The 19,424-nt window shown below is 47.1% G+C and overlaps 1 protein-coding gene across 1 annotated transcript; it reads left to right on the top strand.

Moving 5' to 3' along the window:
- The first annotated feature begins 639 nt into the window (after nucleotides 1-639).
- Nucleotides 640-18,940, top strand: ltv1 (LTV1 ribosome biogenesis factor). Its single transcript, XM_041209035.1, has 11 exons — nucleotides 640-827; nucleotides 3,042-3,170; nucleotides 3,655-3,852; nucleotides 7,041-7,128; nucleotides 7,515-7,650; nucleotides 9,005-9,233; nucleotides 9,909-10,036; nucleotides 11,840-11,970; nucleotides 12,408-12,460; nucleotides 13,826-14,026; nucleotides 18,401-18,940. Exons 1-11 carry the CDS (start codon nucleotides 825-827, stop codon nucleotides 18,509-18,511), a joined length of 1,407 nt encoding a protein of 468 aa, XP_041064969.1. The 5' UTR covers nucleotides 640-824; the 3' UTR covers nucleotides 18,512-18,940.
- The last annotated feature ends 484 nt before the right edge of the window (nucleotides 18,941-19,424 follow it).

The following is a 19,424-nucleotide window of genomic DNA, read 5'->3' as shown; positions in this document are numbered from 1 at the left end:
GTATCTAACCCCGTGCTGTACCTGTCCTGGGAGTGTTTGACGGAGACAGTGTAGAGGGAGCTTTACTCTGTATCTAACCCCGTGCTGTACCTGTCCTGGGAGTGTTTGATGGGGACAGTGTAGAGGGAGCTTTACTCTGTATCTAACCCCGTGCTGGACCTGTCCTGGGAGTGTTTGATGGGGACAGTGTAGAGGGAGCTTTACTCTGTATCTAACCCTGTGTGTACCTGTCCTGGGAGTGTTTGATTCTAAAACTGGGGGATAGTGTGGAGGGAACTCAAAAAAATGAATACATTTAACACTTTATGCAACCTCCATTTTTAAACAGAATTGAATGTGTGGGAAGACATAATCCCACCCTCCCAACATACCAGGTTTATAGTGGCTGCACATCTTCCAACAAAATTCGGAGGTCAGCGCGGCAGCCAGCCAGTATCCCAGAGTGCATCACAACACCAGCCAATCAGTAGTCGGAGGTCAGCGCGGCAGCCAGCCAGTATCCCAGAGTGCATCACAACACCAGCCAATCAGTAGTCGGAGGTCAGCGCGGCAGCCAGCCAGTATCCCAGAGTGCATCACAACACCAGCCAATCAGTAGTCGTAGGTCAGCGCGGCAGCCAGCCAGTATCCCAGAGTGCATCACAACCCCAGCCAATCACCGCTGGGCCTGCAGCCGCATGGCGGCCTAGGGTTTTAATTCTCAGGACCCGGCGGTTTTTGATTCGGTGCTTCGGACTGGGGGACAGTGAGGCCGGGTGCAGCTCCCTGACGCGCATTCTCATCCCGGGTGATCTCCCGGAGACGGGCGGCAGCCTCCAGCGGCCATGGTGAGTGAACAGCGCGGACCTGGAGCCGGGCGGGGGTGGCCAGGGAGGATCTGCATTCCTATAGCGCCTTCCATCACCTCCAGCCCTTCGCAATGAAATGCTGTTTGAGTATGTTCCCTGCTAATGTTGCTGGTTTGTGACTAGCAAGATCCCACAAACAAACAACTTGGTAAATGACCAGATTGTGTTCGCGATGTTGATTGAGGGATAAATATTCATCCAGGACGCTGGTGAAAATTTAACAACAAAACACAACAGATGCTGGAAATTTGAAATAAAAGCAGAAAATGCCAAAAAAAAAAAAATTCAGCAGGTCTGGCAGCATCTGCGGAGAGTCAAATAGAGTTAACGTTTCGAGTCGAATATGACTGCTCTTCAGAATAGCTTCTTCCAATTCTTCTGAAGAGTCATATTCGACTCGAGGGTTAACCCTATTTCTCTCTCCACAGATGCTGCCAGACCGGCTGAGATTTTCCGGCTCATGTTGTTTTTATCACGGGTAAGAACTTCCTTGTTCGTCAACCACGGGATCTTTTACATTCACCTTGGAAGGCAGCTTAACTCAGTTTACTGAAGGATGGCATCTCTGACAGTGCAGCACTCTTGGGATGTCAGCCTGCATTCTGTGCTCAAGTCTCTAAAGTGGGACTTGCCTCAGTGATAGAAAGTTGTGAATTCAAGAGTGCTTGCTGCTGAGTGAACCTGGAGACCGTTCTGTCCACTGCGTGGCAGACTTCAAAATAGGCTCTGAAAAGATTTCCTTTTCAAGCATAGATCACATTCCCTCTGTTGTCTACTCCCTGGCCCTTTTGGTTACTTAGTCCAAAAACACAATGTCAGGTTCTGTGTGTACGCTGCAGCACCCAGCTCTATCTCACCACCACTTCACCCAACCAGCAACCCCCCCCCCCGACTCCTGCTGCAAGACCAAATGCCTTTGCTCTCTGCCACAAATTCTGTTCCTGCTGCAGGGTCTGTCTTTATCGTTGACAATGATCTGAGGCGAATCAGACTGTCCACAACCTTGGTTTAACTCAAGGTGAGTTTCTGACCACAAATCCGCATCATCCCGAAGCACTGTTCCCACCGAGAATAGAATCACAGGATGGTCACAGCACGGAAGGATGCCATTCACCATTATAACATTATTCAACTCCCTGCCCCTGCTTCAACTCATCTGCTGAAACAATCACTAGTGTCTTTATCGCCTCTAGACTCGACTATTTCAACATTTGGCTGCTTTCCCACATTCTACCCTCCATAAACTTGAGGCAATCCAAAACTCTTGCTGACTTTATTCTAACTTGCACCAAATTCCATTCACCTATCCCCTGTGCTCGCTGACCCCTGCATTGGCAGTGTATTTCTGATCACAACAATCTGCTGTGTAAATAAAACAAATCATCCTCATCTGTCCCTTTAGTTCGTTTGTCAATTACTTTAAATTTGTAGCCATTGGTTAATGAATTTCCTAGCACTGGAACCTGTTGCTTTCTGACTTTCTCAAAATCAGCTCTTAATTTTAAATATCTTTTATTCAATCTCCCCTTAACCCTCTATGCCCTAAAGAGAAAAATCCCACTTTCTGCAGTCCCTCTGCGTAACTAAAACCTCTTATCCCTCGCACCTTTCCAGCAAAAGGTGTTTTCACTTTTGCTGGAAATTCAAATCTAGAAATCATTCATATCAGATGGTCACTAATAAATCCAATTAGGAATTCAGGAGAAATGCCTTTACCCAGTGAGTGGTAAGAATGTGGAATTCACTAAACTACCACATGGAATAGTTGAGGTGAATATTAAAGAAACATTTCAAGTGAAGCTAGATAAGCACATGACAGAGAAATGCGTAGAAGAATATGCTGATAGGGTGAGATGAAGTATGATGGTAGGAGGCTCATGTGGAGTATATATAGCAGCATCGACCATTTGGGCCAAATAGCCTGTTTCTGTGCTACTAAATTCAATGTAATCCTCCTCTGTTCTCTCTCCAAGGCCTTGACATCCTTGACGTGATTGTAGCCCTCAGTGAGTGACATGGTACTAGGTCACTAGCTGGGTGTGGTGTGATATTTGCTGGGTTTATAATGCAGAAAGGTCAGTCTGTATGAAGCTGAATCATGTGTATGGAGTTATCCCCACTGGTCTCTGAATGAGCCAGAGTCTCAGCGCCTCATTCCCATGTCTTAACCCTGATTCCAATTTTGTTCTTCAGCCTCACCGAAAGAAGAAGCCCTTCATCCAGAAGAAGTCGTCAGTGACCTTTCACTTGGTGCACAGAAGCCAGAAGGATCCATTGGTCGCTGATGAGAAGGCCCCACAGAGAGTTCTACTGCCGGCAGAGGTGATTCACTTTGATGTGTAGCTGAGAGCTCTGTACAAACATGATGAGATAGGGCTTGGCACTGGGTGTGGGCCACTTCCTCATGAATTTGAATTTAATCTTTGGATCCAGGTAGGAACAAAAGGAGGTAATTCAACCCCTCGAACCTGCTCCACCATTGAATTAGATCATGGCTGATCTGTGCCTGAACTCCATTTAGCCACCTTTGCTCCATAGTGGCTGTAGGGTCTTTTTCTGCCCACTTGAGAGGGCAGAGGGTTTAATGTCATGTGCAAAAGATGAGTCTGCTGATAGTGCAGCACTGCACTGAAGTGTCAGCCTGGATTATGGGTCCATGTCTTGGGTGTGGGATTTGAACCCACAATGTTCTGACTCACAAATGAGAGTGCCACAGCTGACCTGACGAGGGATGCACAGTTCTTATGAGTGAGTTGAACTGATTTCCGGCTGCCAGTATAACCCGGTCTTAACACCTTTCTTGCAGAGAGCGGATGTGCAAAAGCGAAAGGAGGAGGAGAGGAAATATGGCATCTTTTTCGATGATACTTACAATTACCTGCAGCACCTGAAGGAGGCGTCTCCGGTTGCTGAGCTTGTGGCCTCCAGTATACCCCTGAAGGAGGGTCAGGACACTATAACTGCAGGAGATGGAAGGCTGGAAGAGGAGGGGCAGCAGATTCCCGTAAGGCATAGCTGATTGAGAGGCATTGGACAAATCTGGGATTTGGAGGGGAAGCGAGGAGGAAGCAGAAAATGAGCCTGTGCCAAAATAATTTAGGGGAACATTTCCCTTCACAGAACCACACAGTGCAGACGAGGCCCTTCAGCCCATCGAGTCTGCACCGACACATAAGAAACACCTGACCGATCTACCTAATCCCATTTACCAGCACTTGGCCCACAGCCAAGTTATGAAGTGCCAAGTGTTCATCCAGGTACTTTTTAAAGGATGTGAGGCAACCCACCTCCACCACCCTCCCAGGCAGCGCATTCCAGAACGTCACCACCCTCTGGGTAAAAAAGTTTTTCCTCACATTCCCCCTAAACCTCCTGCCCCTCACCTTGAACTTATGACCCCTCTTGACTGACCCTTCAACTAAGGGGGAACAGCTGCTCCCTATCCACCCTGTCCATGCCCCTCATAATCTTGTACACCTCGATCAGGTCGCCCCCTCAGTCTTCTCTGCTCCAACGAAAACAACCCAAGTCTATCCAACCTCTCTTCATAACTTAAATGTTTCATCCCAGGCAACATCCTGATGAATCTCCTCTGCACCCCCTCCAGTGCAATCACATCCTTCCAATAATGTGGCGACCAGAACTGCACACAGTACTCCAGCTGTGGCCTCACCAAGGTTCCATACAACTCCAACATGATCTCCCTACTTTAGTAATCTATGCCTCGATTAATGAAAGCAAGTGTCCCATATGACTTTTTCACCACCCCACTAACATGCCCCTCTGCCTTCAGAGATCTATGGACACACAGGCCAAGGTTCCTTTGTTCCTCAGAATTTCCTGGTGCCATGCTGTTTATTGAATACTTCCTTGTCAAATTTCTCCTTCCAAAGTGTATCACCTCACTTTTCAGGGTTAAATTCCATCTGCCACTTATCTGCCCATTTGATCATCCCGTCTATATCTTCCTGTAGCCCAAGACACTCAACCCCACCCGGCCACTCTTTGTGTCATCCGCAAAGTTACTAATCCTACCCCCCACATAGTCATCTATGTCGTTTATATAAATGACGAATAATAGGCGACCCAGCACAGATCCCTGTGGTACGCCACTGGACACTGGCTTCCAGTCACTAAAGCATCCTTCTGTCATCACCCTCTGTCTCCTACAACTAAGCCAATTTTGAATCCACCTTATCAGATTACCCTGTATCCCATGTACCTTTGCCTTCTTTATAAGTCTCCCATGTGGGACCTTGTCACAGGCTTTGCTGAAATCCATATAAACTACATCAACTGCACTACCCTCATCTACACACCTGGTCACCTCCTCAAAACATTCAATCAAATTCATTAAGCATGACCTCCCTCTGACAAAGCCATGCTGACTTTCCCTGATCAAACCTTACCTCTCCAAGTGGAGATAGATTCTTTCCTTCAGAATTTTCTCCAATAGTTTCCCTACCACTGACGTGAGACTCACTGACCTGTAGTTCCCTGGCTTATCTCTACAACCCTTCTTAAATAGCGGAACCACATTAGCTGTTCTCCAATCCTCTGGCACCTCCCCCGTGGCCAGAGAGGAATTAAAAATTCGGGTCAGAGTCCCTGCGACCTCCTCCCTTGTCTCCCTCAGCAGTCTGGGACACGAATCATCCGGACCTGGAGATTTGTCCACTTTTAAGCCTGACAACATCTCCAATACCTTGTCACTCCCTGTATCAATTTGCTTAAGAACCTCACAGTCTCTTTCCCCGAGTTCCATACCTTCATCCTCATTCTCTTTGGTGAAGATGGATGTGATGTATTCATTCAACACTCTAGCGATGTCCTCTGGCCCCAGCCATAGATTGCCCCCTTGGTCCCCTATGGGCCCTACTCTTTCCCTGGTTATCCTCTTCCCATTGGTATACTTATAGAATATCTTGGGATTTTCCCTACTTTCACCAGCCAGAGCTTTCTCATATCCCCTCTTTGCTCTTCTAATTGCTTTCTTAAGCGCTACTCTGCACTTTCTGTACTCCACTAATGCCTCCGCTGATTTGCTTCACTTGTCCCTGCTCAAAGCCTCTCTTTTGCTTCTCATTGTATCCTGAATATCTCTGGTCATTCATGGTTCTCTGGGCTTGTTACTCCTTCCTATCACCCTAGAGGGAACATGTTGAGCCTGTACCCTCCCCATTTACTTTTTGAACACCCCCCACTGTTCCTCTGCAGATTTCCCCACAAGTAACTGTTCCCAGTCTACCTTGGCCAGATCCTGCCTTATTTTAGTAAAATTCGCTATCCCCCAATCCAAAACAATTTTTTGCAACTTGTCTATCCCTTTGTCCATAACAAGCTTAAACGGTACCATGTTGTGGTCGCTATCACTAAAATGCTCCCCCACCACCACCTCAGCCACCTGTCCGGCTTCATTCCCCAGAATTAGGTCCAGCACTGCACCGTCCCTTGTTGGACCCTCTACATATTGTCCTAAATCTCCCCTGACTGCTAATGAATGAACCTGTGGTCAGTGAGGATTCTTCTATGTGTTCATGGCATGTTAGAGGATCTGGGTGTCTCTGGCAAGGCTGCCCCTTTGTCATTGCCTTGAGAAGGCGATGGGCGATGGTGGGTCATCGTGAACTGCTGGTAGAGGTTTGATACAACTGAGTGGCTTCAGAGGGAGCTTAGTGAATGTATGCACAATGGGGAAAGGGGAAAGACCATAACCAGTAAAGCAATGAGCTGCGGGGAGAAAGAGTCTATTCTCCGCAACCCCCCCCCCCCCCCCACCCCCACCCAAACGAAATCCTCACTATGGTAGATTTATTCTGTTTTGCTGTCTGGGTGATTTGGGGTGGTAGAGAGTGACAATGTTGGTTGAATTTTGTCAACTGACACAGAACCACTGCTCTGAAAGGGGTAATGTTACTGACTGCCCCAGGGCGCAGGGGTAAGCCAATTGCATTCACTGCAGGAGGAATCTATTTTCCCTCTGTCTCTCCTCCTCTTTGTCTGTCCCCCCCGCCTCTCTCTGTCTCTCCTCCCTATCTCTGTCTCTTCCCCCTGTCTCTGCCCCTCCTTCTATCAGTCCCCCTGTCTGTTCCCCCCTCTCTTATGTCTCTGCCCCCACCCTGTCTGTATCAATGAGGGTTTCTGGAGCCTTTTGTAAAGTGAACTGTAACCCTGTGTTGTGTTTGATTTCAGATTCATTCCATTAACCTGCCATCGTCGGTTTTTGCTTCCGAGTTTGAGGAGGAGACTGGACTGCTGAACAAAGCAGCTCCTGTGCGAGGTAAGACTTGGGGGTGAGGGGGGGGTAACACTGAGGTTCCTGCTTTACACTGATCCCCTCAGCAATCTGCAGCATCAGTCTGGCTTTTGTGGCCCAGTCTCTGGGGATGGGACTTGAACCCAAGGCTTTCTGACTGAGAGGCAGGAGTGCTACCTACTGAGCTAAATTGACTGTCACCAGCAGGGAGGTCGAGGGGTAAATGGGACCAGAAAGAGCTGGAGATAATTTCAGTGTCTGTGTCTTGGAGTAAATCATCGTTGTATGAGCTGTGCGTGTCATAGAGTGAATCATACCAAACGTTTAGTGCCAGCTGTCTACTCCTGAGTGAGTGATTCACATTCACATTTGAGAGAGTAAATTAAGGGTGTGTTTGGATTTGCCCTCAGGACCTCGCCTGGACCTCGACCCGGATATTGTGGCTGCCCTCGATGATGACTTTGACTTTGATGATCCGGAAAACGTTTTGGAAGACGACTTTGTGGTGAAGGCTGTCGGGAGAGGGAGTGAGGCAGACGTTCAGATGTATGTGATTTAAACCCGGGGAAGTGAGGGATACCGAAGGAGGGTTAGCATGCTGGCCAAGGGTCAGCAGAGGGGGCCAGGGGCTTTAGAGAAAGCTAAGGGTGTGGAAAGTTAGGCAAGCGAGAGACCCTCTGCTCCACACAGCCTTTCCAATACAGTTATACTGTACCTTGTATCTCAGTCCAGGCACTCATAGCTGTAAAATCTACTGAGACAGTTGAAAAGCTAGATCAAAGTCTAGGCTCATCACAGGGGAAAAGTCTTGGAACTTGCTGTCTGGCCCCCTTAGTCAATTGAGACGAGTGTAGGAGGCCACCCTGTGCCTGATTAACATAATCAGGTAAGAAGTGATGTCCACCTCAGTCAGAAACAGGTCCCACGCTCGCTCAGAGGAATTCAGTGAATCACACTCACTGCACGAGCTGACAGCCTGTCTCAGGACTCACTCCTGACATCGACCCTTCATTTAACTTGAAACAAACTGAGTGCCTCGGTAAGCCGAGGGAGCTTTCTGTGCAACCTCATACAGTTATTAAGGTGAGATTATTTGATCGATCGTGGGTTGTAATATAGTTTGTTTGCATATTTACGTGTAGGTTTTATGATATGGCTGGCATTCCCGATTATCCATTGTTTTTTTTTCCCCAACCCCATAACATCAATGTGTACAGGGGTGGAGGTTAGCCCCTTGTTCGTGTCCTAACACAATGCTACCCCGGCATTCCCGATTATCCATTTTTTTTTTCCCCAACCCCATAACATCAATGTGTACAGGGGTGGAGGTTAGCCCCTTGTTCGTGTCCTAACACAATGCTACCCCGGCATCACGGACTTTCTCCCCATTGCTGCACAGTCTCAGCAGCGCAGACAGAACGGGGAATAAACTCTTGCAGTGGGCACGGGCTGTTTCTTTCAGACTTCCCATGTCCGCCTGGTGACATGAACTTGGCACCTCAGTGCTGTCGTTTTAGGGCTGTTTTTTTGCCCCAAAGCTGTTAAAAGCGAGACCCGCATTTTTATGTGCCCCTGCCTCCTGGTCAGGCGGACAGTGAAAAGCCCTATGGGGACTATTTGAAGGAAAAGAAAATTTTTTCCTGGTGCCACCCAACCCCCTGGCAATGCTCCTGCCTCATACCAGCTGCACCTGAACATATTTAACTGATCATTTACCTCGTTCACAATCTGGTGGATCTTGCTGTACACAAATTGACAGCTGCGTTTGCCTCAGTTTTTGCCTCAGAGCGATTATGACGATGCTCCTGTGATGTTTCCTTGTCATTGACCTGCTTTCTTTTGGGACATCTCGAGATGTGATGAAATGTCAAAGTGAATAGATTGGTTATGCATTCCTTAGGGATTCGGATGATGAAGAGGAGTGGGAGGATACAGAGGATGAAGACTTTGATTCGGCTGATGGTCTCTCTAATGATGATGGTTCGAGGGTTGCCAGCAGCGAGGGTGGGGAAAGAGAGTTCCCCTTCATGGAGGAGGAGACCAGGAGTCGCTTTACCACCTACTCCATGACATCATCTGTGATGAGACGAAACGAGCAGCTCACCCTGTTGGATGATCGGTTTGAGAAGGTCAGTTTACACGAAAGATACTAGACTGAGACACAGGATAAAGTCCATGCTGTCTGCTGTGGCTCAGTGAGCAGCGCACTCACCTCTGAGTCACGGGTTTAACTCCCAGTCCAGAGACCTGAGCACCGACTTCAGACTGACACCCCAGTGCGGTACTGAAGGAATGCTGTACTGTCAGAGCTACTGTCTTTTGGATGAGACATTAAACTGAGGCTTTGTCTGCCTGTTCTGGTGGGTGGGAAAGATGCCATGGCCATTATTGCAAGAAGAGCAGGGGAGCTATCCCCAGTCTCCTGGCCAATATTTATCTCCCAATCAACATCACAAGAGAGACAGATTGTCTGGCTATTATCACATTACTGGTAGTGGGAGCTTGCAGTACACAAATTGGCTGCTGCGTTTCCTACATCACAACAGTGACAAGATTTCAAAAGTACTTCACTGGTTGTGAAAGGTGCTATATTCTTATTTCCTTCCTCTCTTTCTGTCATCTCTCTTTCTCTCACTCTCAGTCTCAGCCGAGTTTCTCTCCTGTCCTGTCAGCAACAGGAGAGATGGAACTCCTCAGCGCTGGAGAAATTCTGCTTTAAACTTCTGTCTTCTAGAAGGTGTTGAAAGTAGGTGTAACCCTTCAGGTGGTGTTCCGTGCAGTAACCCTGTCTCTGTCTGCTTTAGCTGTACGAAGAGTATGATGATGATGAGATCGGAGCTCTGGATCACCATGAACTAGAAGGACCTATTCAGGTGGATAGCACACGGCTGGATGAAGTCATCAGTGATTATCGCACTCAGAAAGCAAAAGAGTAAGTGGATAGAAAATGTGAAAAGAATGATTTCGCACAGGAGGCCATTCAACCTTTCATACCTGTGTCGGCCCTTTGAAAGAGCTATCAAATTAGGGGTGGGTTTAAACTAGATTGGGAACCTGAGGGGAAATTCAGGGTGGGGAGGAGAAAAACTGGCAGTGGGAAGTAGAGAAGTATTAACTGAGAAGGAGGATGTATCAGAGATTAGTATCATGGTAAACAGAATACATGGAGTTTGACAGAATTAGAGTCGGCAATAGTAAGTCATTAGATGAGGTCAGAGTAAGGGGGAAAGTAAAAAAAGCCTCAATCATGCTTAATGTGCATGTATGTGAATGGAGGGAGTGTGGTTAATAAGATTGGTAAACTGCAGGCACAGGTTGACAAACGGAATTATGATATTATGGTATAACATAGAAGAGCAGGACTGGGTGTTAAATATTCCTGGGTACAAGGTTTATAGGAGAGACATGAAAGGAATAAAAGATGGTGGGGGGGTTGGAGTTACAGTATTAAAGATGACATTCCAGTACTGGAGAGAGAAGATGTTCCAGAGGGGTCAGGGACAGAATCTCTGGCTAGAGGTAAGGAATTAAAAAGTTGCAATAACATTGATCGGTGTAGTATATAGACCATCAACTAGTGGGAGGGATATAGAGAAACAGGTTTGCAAAGGAATTACAGAGAGGTATAAGAATTATAGAATAATTATAATGGAGGACTTCAATTATTCAGTATAGACTCAGATAGGAATAGTGCAAAGGGATGTGGGGTGTGAGTTTCTGGAATGTGTTCAAGATCATTTTCTGCAGCGATATGTTTCCGATCCAAAGAGAGGTCAGGCACTGTTGGACCTGGTTCTGGGAATGAGTTCACCCAAGTGGATCAGATACCAGTGGGAGAGCATTTAGGGGACAGTGACCATTGTATCATAAGGTTTAAATTGGCCAGTGGAAAAGGACAAGGAACGATCCAGAGCTGGGATAGTTAATTGGAGGAAAGCCAACTTCGGTGGGATGAGAATACATTGGAGTCGTGTGAGTTGGAATCAAATGTTGGCAGAAACGACGATGGCTGAACAATGGGCCACCTTAAGTGAAATAGTATTGCAGTCTGGAACGAACTTCCTGAGAGGGTGGTGAGGCAGGTTCGATTGAGGTATTCAAAAGGGGAATTGGATTGTTATCTGAAAAGAATGAATGTGCTTAGTTACAGGATTAAGAATAAGAGAGTGGGATTAGGTAGAATGCTCTTTCAGAGTGATAGTGCAGACTTGATGGGCTGAATGGCCTTCTGCCCTGTAAAGATTCTGTGTAGCCCCACTCCCCTGGTCTTTCCCCATAGTCCCGCTGTTTCTTTTCCTCTTTAAGTATTTATCCAATTTCTTTTTGAAAATTATTATTGGATCTGCTTCTACTGCCTTTTCAGGCAGCACATTCTAGGTCTTAACGCTCAACATGGGGGAGAAAACTAGTTGGTTAGTTGTCCAATTGCCTTAAATCTGTGTCCTCCCAACTGCATGTCAATGTTGAAGGCCACTAATAAATCTCACATTAACCCCTACTGCTCCACTGGGAACAATTCCAGCTTCTCCAGTGTCCCCCAATTAACTGAAATCCCTCACCCCTTGTACCATTCTAGGAAAATGTGTTCCTTAAATAAACTCCATCAATGTTCAGTGGGGATAAGTCCTGTAGTGCAGAGATACCCGCTCCCTTTATCAGCTCAGTCGGTGTTGGGGGCTGTGTCATTTCATTCGTTTTTTGAGGGGATTCTCAACTCTCTCAATCTTGCCGGCAGCTGTCAAATGCCCGATGACCTGGGGCCAAGGGGGGATGTTCTACTAAAGGAGGAGGAAGAGGAGAAGGAAGAGATCGAGGTGCTGGTCATTGAAGAACCAACAGAACAATGGGACTGTGAATCCATCCTCAGTAAGTACTGGTTACAAGGTGGCTCCTCCTCCATCAAAATATCTTCACAGTCTCAGCTGTGGCTCAGCAGCTAGCATAATCCCCTCGAAGTAAGAGGTTGGGGGTTCAAGTACCACTCCAGGGACTTCTCCCAGTGCTGCACTGAGGGAGTGCTACACTGTTGGAGGTGCTCTTTCAGTTGAGACATTAAACCAAGGTCCCATCTACCCTTTCGGGTGGATGTGAAAGAACCCACAGCGATATTTGGAAGAGCAAGGGAGTTCTCCCCAGTATCCTGGGATAATATTTATTCCTCTTTCAGCATCACCAAAGCAAAGAGGCCTGTGTTTGGTGCAGTTCAGGCTGTGTGTTGCAGCCCAGCTTAGGAGGGGCAATGTGATGGAATTGTAACGATCTGTTAGTTTGAATCCTCAGTTTGAATCTTTTTTCTTGCACAGGCACCTATTCAAATCTGTACAACCATCCGAAGCTGATAACTGATCCACCAAAGGTATGAGCAATGGATGCTGCTTTGAATGTTCATGTGTCTCAAGTTCTGCCTCTTGTTAAGTGTGTGTGGGGGGGCGAATGTGAGGAATGTCACATGATCACCAAGCGTTTGCCTATTCATACCAGGTTTTCTCTCCCGCTATGACTGTGGCTGTGAGGTTGGATTGGCCTGGGTAGTTTGGCCCAAGGCTGCAGCAGAGTGGAGGCAACTTTAATCCCTGTCCTTCTGGACTACATCTTGTTCTTGTAACTCTGGACCAGCAAAACCCAGATGCCATGAGTTCAAATCCAGCCATGACAGGTTGTGAAATTAAACTAAATAACCTGGTGAATTTTGGGCTACTTCCGTTAAAATTGGATTCAAATTGTTGTTAAAAGCCCTGCTAGTTCAGTAATATCTTTCAGCAAGGGGAACCTGCTGTTCTTCCACAGTCCACCATGTGATTACGGTGGTGTGGGGTGATTTTGACTTTGAATTATAATGTAGAATGGGTGATGTCGGTGGATTGGGCAGGATGTATAACAGGTGGATGAATCAGTGTCAATCGCTTTACGCAATTGGTTAAAGTCAGAATGCCCACCACAGGCATTGAGATTCTCTGGGCAGAATGTGCCGACCAGCTTCTCTCCTCTATATCACATCGTGTGTCATTTATTTGATGCTGTTCCTCTCTCCTAACCTCCTGCAGCCTCCCTTTGAGACACCTCTTGCGCTGTAGGATGAAGTGGGTGGGTGTTTAGGGTTTTGCCACAGATAGCCCTCCCCAGCTGAGTAGCAGTCGATTTATTGGAACACACGCTGACGGCACTTTGAGGCTGAGTGGTCGGGAGTATGTCTGGGCAGTGTTTAAGAGGGGTCCCCCAGTTCTTCATCATCACCACCCTCTGGGCAAAGAGATTTCTCCAGAATTCCCTATTGGATGTATTAGTAACTATCTTATATTTATCACCCCTGGTTCTGGTCTCCCCCACCAGTGCAGACATTATACAGGACTTGCATTTCTAAGAAATAATTAAACGTAGCAAAGCATTCCATGGCCTTTTATATTTGGACATGGAGCTGAGTAGCAGTGGTTTGGGGAGTTACCTGTTTATCTCTTAGTTTGTACACTTGGTCCTGTTTGTTGGTTCATCATTCTGCCATTGGTGGCCATGCCTTCAGTTGCTTGGGCCTTAAACTCTGGAATTCTCTTCTAAACCTCTCCACCTACTACACTCTCCTCCTTCAAGACGCTCCTTAAAACCTACCTCTTTGACCAAGCTTTTGAGTGCCTGTCCTAAGGCCTTGGAAGGGTTTTTACTGTGTCAAAGGTGCCTTATAAGTACAAGTTGTAAATCGTCAGCCTGTGACTTTTCCTCTTTTCAGCTCAATCCAATCAAGGTGTCCAAGAAAACTGGGATTCCACTGGATGTTTTACCCAAACGGAGTCTGACTGCTAAACAGCTGGAACGACTAGAAACAATTAACATCAGCGACTTACCCAGAGCTTCAACGCAATCCCGTTCACGGGATGAGAGCAAAGAGGAGAGGAAAATCCGGAAGCAGAAAATTAAAGGAGAACGGAAGGTGAGGAACATCCTGTGCTTCGTAACACAAGAACATACACTCCCCAGAGAGTATCTGGGGTTTATCACAGGGCAATGTCACAGTGTCATTGTGGGGGGGGACATAGAGGCGTAGTGGTAATATTAATGTCACTGGACTAGTAGCACTCCGGGGGTCCAGGCTAATGCTCTGGGGAACAAAAACAGAATTACCTGGAAAAACTCAGCAGGTCTGGCAGCATCGGCGGAGAAGAAAAGAGTTGACGTTTCGAGTCCTCATGACCCTTCGACAGAACTAGGCGAATCCCAGGAAGGGGTGAAATATAAGCTGGATTAAGTTGGTGGGGGGGTGGGGTGGTGTGGGGGGAGAGAAGTGGAGGGGGGTGGTGTGGTTGTAGGGACAAGCAAGCAGTGATAGAAGCAGATCATCAAAAGATGTCACAGACAGCAGAACAAAAGAACACGTGGTTGTCGAAGTTGGTGATATTATCTAAAAGAATGTGCTAATTAAGAATGGATGGTAGGGCACTCAAGGTATAGCTCTAGTAGGGGTGGGGGAGCATAAAAGTTTTTAAAATATTTTAAAATAATGGAACTAGGTGGGAAAAAGAAAAATCTATATAATTTATTGGAAAAAAACAAAAGGAAGGGGGAAGAAACAGAAAGGGGGTGGGGATGGAGGGGGGAGGTCGACCTAAAGTTGTTGAATTCAATATTCAGTCCGGAAGGCTGTAAAGTGCCTAGTCGAAAGATGAGGTGTTGTTCCTCCAGTTTGCGTTGGGCTTCACTGGAACAATACAGCAAGCCAAGGACAGACATGTGGGCAAGAGAGCAGGGTGGAGTGTTGAAATGGCAAGCGACAGGGAGGAGTGGGTCATTCTTGCGATCAGACCGCAGGTGTTCTGCAAAGCGGTCGCCCAGTTTACGTTTGGTCTCTCCGATGTAGAGGAGACCTCATTGGGAGCAACGAATGCAGTAGACTAAGTTGGGGGAAATGCAAGTGAAATGTTGCTTCGCTTGAAAGGAGTGTTTGGGCCCTTGGACGGTGAGGAGAGTGGAAGTGAAGGGGCAGGTGTTACATCTTTTGCGTGGGCATGGGGTGGTGCCATAGGAAGGGGTTGAGTAGTAGGGGGTGATGGAGGAGTGGACCAGGGTGTTCCGGAGGGAACGATCCCTACGGAACGCCGACAGTGGGGGTGAAGGGAAGATGTGTTTGGTGGTGGCATCATGCTGGAGTTGGCGGAAATGGCGGAGGATGGTCCTTTGAATACGGAGGCTGGTGGGGTGATAAGTGAGGACAAGGGGGGCCCTATCATGTTTCTGGGAGGGAGGAGACGGCGTGAGGGCGGATGCGCGGGAGATGGGCCGGACACGGTTGAGGGCCCTGTCAACAACCGTGGGTGGAAAACCTCGGTTAAGGAAGAAGGAGGACATGTCAGGGGAACTGTTTTTGAAGGTAGCATCATCAGAACAGATGCGACGGAGGCGAAGGAACTGAGAGAATGGGATGGAGTCTTTACAGGAAGCGGGGTGTGAGGAGCTGTAGTCAAGGTTGCTGTGGGAGTTGGTAGGCTTGTAATGGATATTGATGGACAGTCTATCACCAGAGATTGAGTCAGCGAGGTCAAGGAAGGGAAGGCAAGTGTCAGAGATGGACCACGTGAAAATGATGGAGGGGTGGAGATTGGAAGCAAAATTAATAAATTTTTCCAAGTCCTGACGAGAGCACGAAGCAGCACCGAAGTAATCATCGATGTACCGGAGAAAGAGTTGTGGAAGGGGGCCAGAGTAGGACTGGAACAAGGAATGTTCCACATACCCCATAAAGAGACAGGCATAGCTGGGGCCCATTTGGAGGAAGTGAGAGGAGTTGAAGGAGAAATTGTTCAGTGTGAGAACAAGTTCAGCCAGACAGAGGAGAGTAGTGGTGGATGGGGATTGTTCGGGCCTCTGTTCGAGGAAGAAGCTAAGGGCCCTCAGACCATCCTGGTGGGGGATGGAGGTGTAGAGAGATTGGACGTCCATGGTGAAGAGGAAGCGGTTGGGGCCAGGGAACTGGAAATTGTTGATGTGACGTAAGGTGTCAGAGGAATCACGGATGTAGGTGGAGAGGGACTGGACAAGGGGAGAGAGAAGGGAGTCAAGATAACGAGAAATGAGTTCTGTGGGGCAGGAGCAAGCTGACACGATCGGTCTACCGGGACAGTTCTGTTTGTGGAGTTTGGGTAGGAGGTAGAAGCGGGCCGTCCGAGGTTGGGCGACTATCAGGTTGGAAGCTGTGGGAGGAAGATCCCCAGAGGAGATGAGGTCAGTGACAGTCCTGGAAACAATGGCTTGATGTTCAGTGGTGGGGTCATGATCCAGGGAGAGGTAGGAGGAAGTGTCTGTGAGTTGCTGCATTGTTCCAGTGAAGCCCAACGCAAACTGGAGGAACAACACCTCGTGTTCCGACTAGGCACTTTACAGCCTTCCGGACTGAATATTGAATTTAACAACTTTAGGTCTTGACCTCCCTCCTCCATCCCCACCCCCTTTCTGTTTCTTCCCCCTTCCTTTTGTTTTTTTCCAATAAATTATATAGATTTTTCTTTTTCCCACCTATTTCCATTATTTTAAAATATTTTAAAATCTTTTATGCCCCCCCAGCCCCACTAGAGCTATACTTTGTGTGCCCTACCATCCATTCTTAATTAGCACATTCGTTTAGATAATATCACCAACTTCGACACCTATGTGTTCTTTTGTTCTGCTGTCTGTGACATCTTTTGATGATCTGCTCCTTTCACTGCTTTTGCCTACAACCACACCACCCCCCCACACCACCCCCCTCCACTTCTCTCCCCCCACCACCTTAAACCAGCTTATATTTCACCCCTTCCTGGGATTCGCCTAGTTCTGTCGAAGGGTCATGAGGACTCGAAACGTCAACTCTTTTCTTCTCTGCCGATGCTGCCAGACCTGCTGAGTTTTTCCAGGTAATTCTGTTTTTGTTTTGGATTTCCAGCATCCGCAGTTTTTTGTTTTTTGTTAATGCTCTGGGGAGGCAGGTTCGAGTCCCACCACAGCAGCTGATGGAATTTAAATTCAATTAATAAATCTGGAATTGAAAGCTTGTCTCAGTAATGGCGACCATGAGACTATCAATGATTGTTATAGAAACCCACCTAGTTCACTAATGCCCCCTAGGGATGGAAACCTGCTGTCCTTACCCGGTCTGGCCTACATGTGATTCCAGACCCACAGCAATGTGGTTGACTCTTAACTGCCCTTCGAAATGGCCCTAGCAAGGGCAATTAGGGATGGGCAACAAATGCTGGGCAACACCCACGTCCCATTAAGGAATTGAAAAAAACAGAACCTACCCTCTGTGGAGTGTTTCCAGGCTTTATCACTGGGCAGTATCACATCCAGGAGTTCAGATGGTTTGTATTGTGTACACAATAACACACAAGTGAGGAGTGTGTCAGAGGACAGGAAGGTGCAGCTTGGCCATCGAGAAATAGCTTTTCATTCCTATTTTAAAAAATATTTAATGACTTGGTACAATTTGTGAGGATTTGCTATAATAAGCAAAGGTGATTCAGTAAAACTTAAGTTCTGATTGGCTAGTGTGTATATGCAATTCAACCATGGCTATTGGGTGGCATTTATTATTGTGACGTTGTAATAGATTCACTCTGCAAGTGTCTAAACGTCTCGAATCACTGATGGCAGGGATGAAATGAGTTGCATGGAATGGATGTTATTGAATGCTGGCTGACTGTAAAATACTTCATCAAACAACATAAATAAGCAGCTTTGTTGTGACGGCATTGCTGCTACCAAAAGACCTGAAAGGAGAACTTGTCTGAGCTGATACCTGGTCCCAGATCATGTCACCTGCTCCTCCTCTCTCCCCTCCAGTTCACTAGGGCACTTCACCATATTAATGATATATAATATAGCACAGAGGGAGGCCATTTGGCCCATTGTGCCTGTGCCAGCTCTTTGAAGGAGCTGTTCAATTAGTCCCACCCCTCTTTCCCCCATAGTCCCTCCTCTTTCCCCAAAGTTCTGCAACTTACTCCTTTCCAATTCATGTTCGAAAGTTGCTATTGAATCTGCTTCTGCAGCCCTTTTTGGCAGTCATCCAGATCACAACTCTGTTCTTTTGTCAGTCATGTTCAACCGGTGTTCCCTGGTTATTGACAGCCCTGCCAGTGGAAAGTTGCTCCTTATTTTATCAAACCCGCCATGATTTTGAACACTCTCATTAAATCTCCTCCCTTAGCCATCTGTGCTCTAACGTGTCTAATCCCAGCTTCTCTCATTTCTCCGTTAATATTTAGTTTATTGTGCTTGTTGAAAATGTGTTGCCTCTTTTAACCATTTCTCTCTCTCTCTGGTCCCCATGCAGGAGCGAAGAGTGGAGAAAAAAGCCAATCGAAATGCATTTAAAGTGGAGAAGGCGCGGCAGGAGCAAGTGGTTTTGAACCTGAGACAGAACCTGCAGGGGATCAAACTGTGAGTGAGAATGTGAGGCCGAGTCCCTCCTCACAGGAGTCGGGGTGAGGGAGAGAATTCTGACGGAGGTTCAGCCATTCCCTGACGATTGGAATGAGAAGTTCGCTCTCGTGCCTTTACAGCCATCCTGCCTCTGCCTTCAAAACCGACCCAAGGGCTTGAACACTTTCTGAGATTCTCAAATCTCTGGCCCTCTTCCCAACGACTACAGAGCCAACCCAGATCTTTCTGCAAGTAAAACTCATCTTGACGTCAACGGGTGAAGCTTCTGTGGGTTAAGGGGGATATGTATAGAATGTTCCACCTGAACTCACAGCATTTTTGGCCATCTGTGTCTCTCATTTTTGGATCTTTACCCTTGCACCTGAAAGCCAAAAAGAAACAGTTTGTGGTTCAATCTATTTATAAAATATTTGTGAATTTTCTAAGCCTATGAACTGTTGGATGTTCCGTTTAATTCCTGTGACTTTTCAACATGATTTCATTCATCAGCTGGGACTGTTCTGTTGGCAGAAGAACACAACCTGAGTGGGAGCTCAGCTCTTGTGCCTCAGGGGCCAGCTCAGGGGTTCTGTGGAGGATGTAATCGAGTTTGAGAGAATGCAGCACAGCCGGAGGTGCCGTCCTTTGGATAAGATGTTCAAACAGGGCAACTCAAAATTCATGAAGAGTTTAAATAGAATAATTGAGAAACTGTTTCCAGTGGCAGGAAAGTCAGTAACCAGGGGGGCCACAGATTTAGGATAATTGGTGAAAGAACCAGAGGGGAGATGAGAAATGTTTATATGCAGCGGGTAGTGATCGGAATGCGCTGCCTGAAAGAGCCGTGGAACCATTTCAGTAATAACTTTAAATAGGGAATTGGATAATGACTTGAATGGGGCAAAGTTTGTAAGTTTATGGAGAAAGATGAGAGG

The sequence above is a fragment of the Carcharodon carcharias genome, chromosome 2 (genome assembly GCF_017639515.1).
Source record: "Carcharodon carcharias isolate sCarCar2 chromosome 2, sCarCar2.pri, whole genome shotgun sequence".
Classification (NCBI taxonomy): domain Eukaryota; kingdom Metazoa; phylum Chordata; class Chondrichthyes; order Lamniformes; family Lamnidae; genus Carcharodon; species Carcharodon carcharias.
This window is presented reverse-complemented; position numbering and strand designations above follow the sequence as displayed.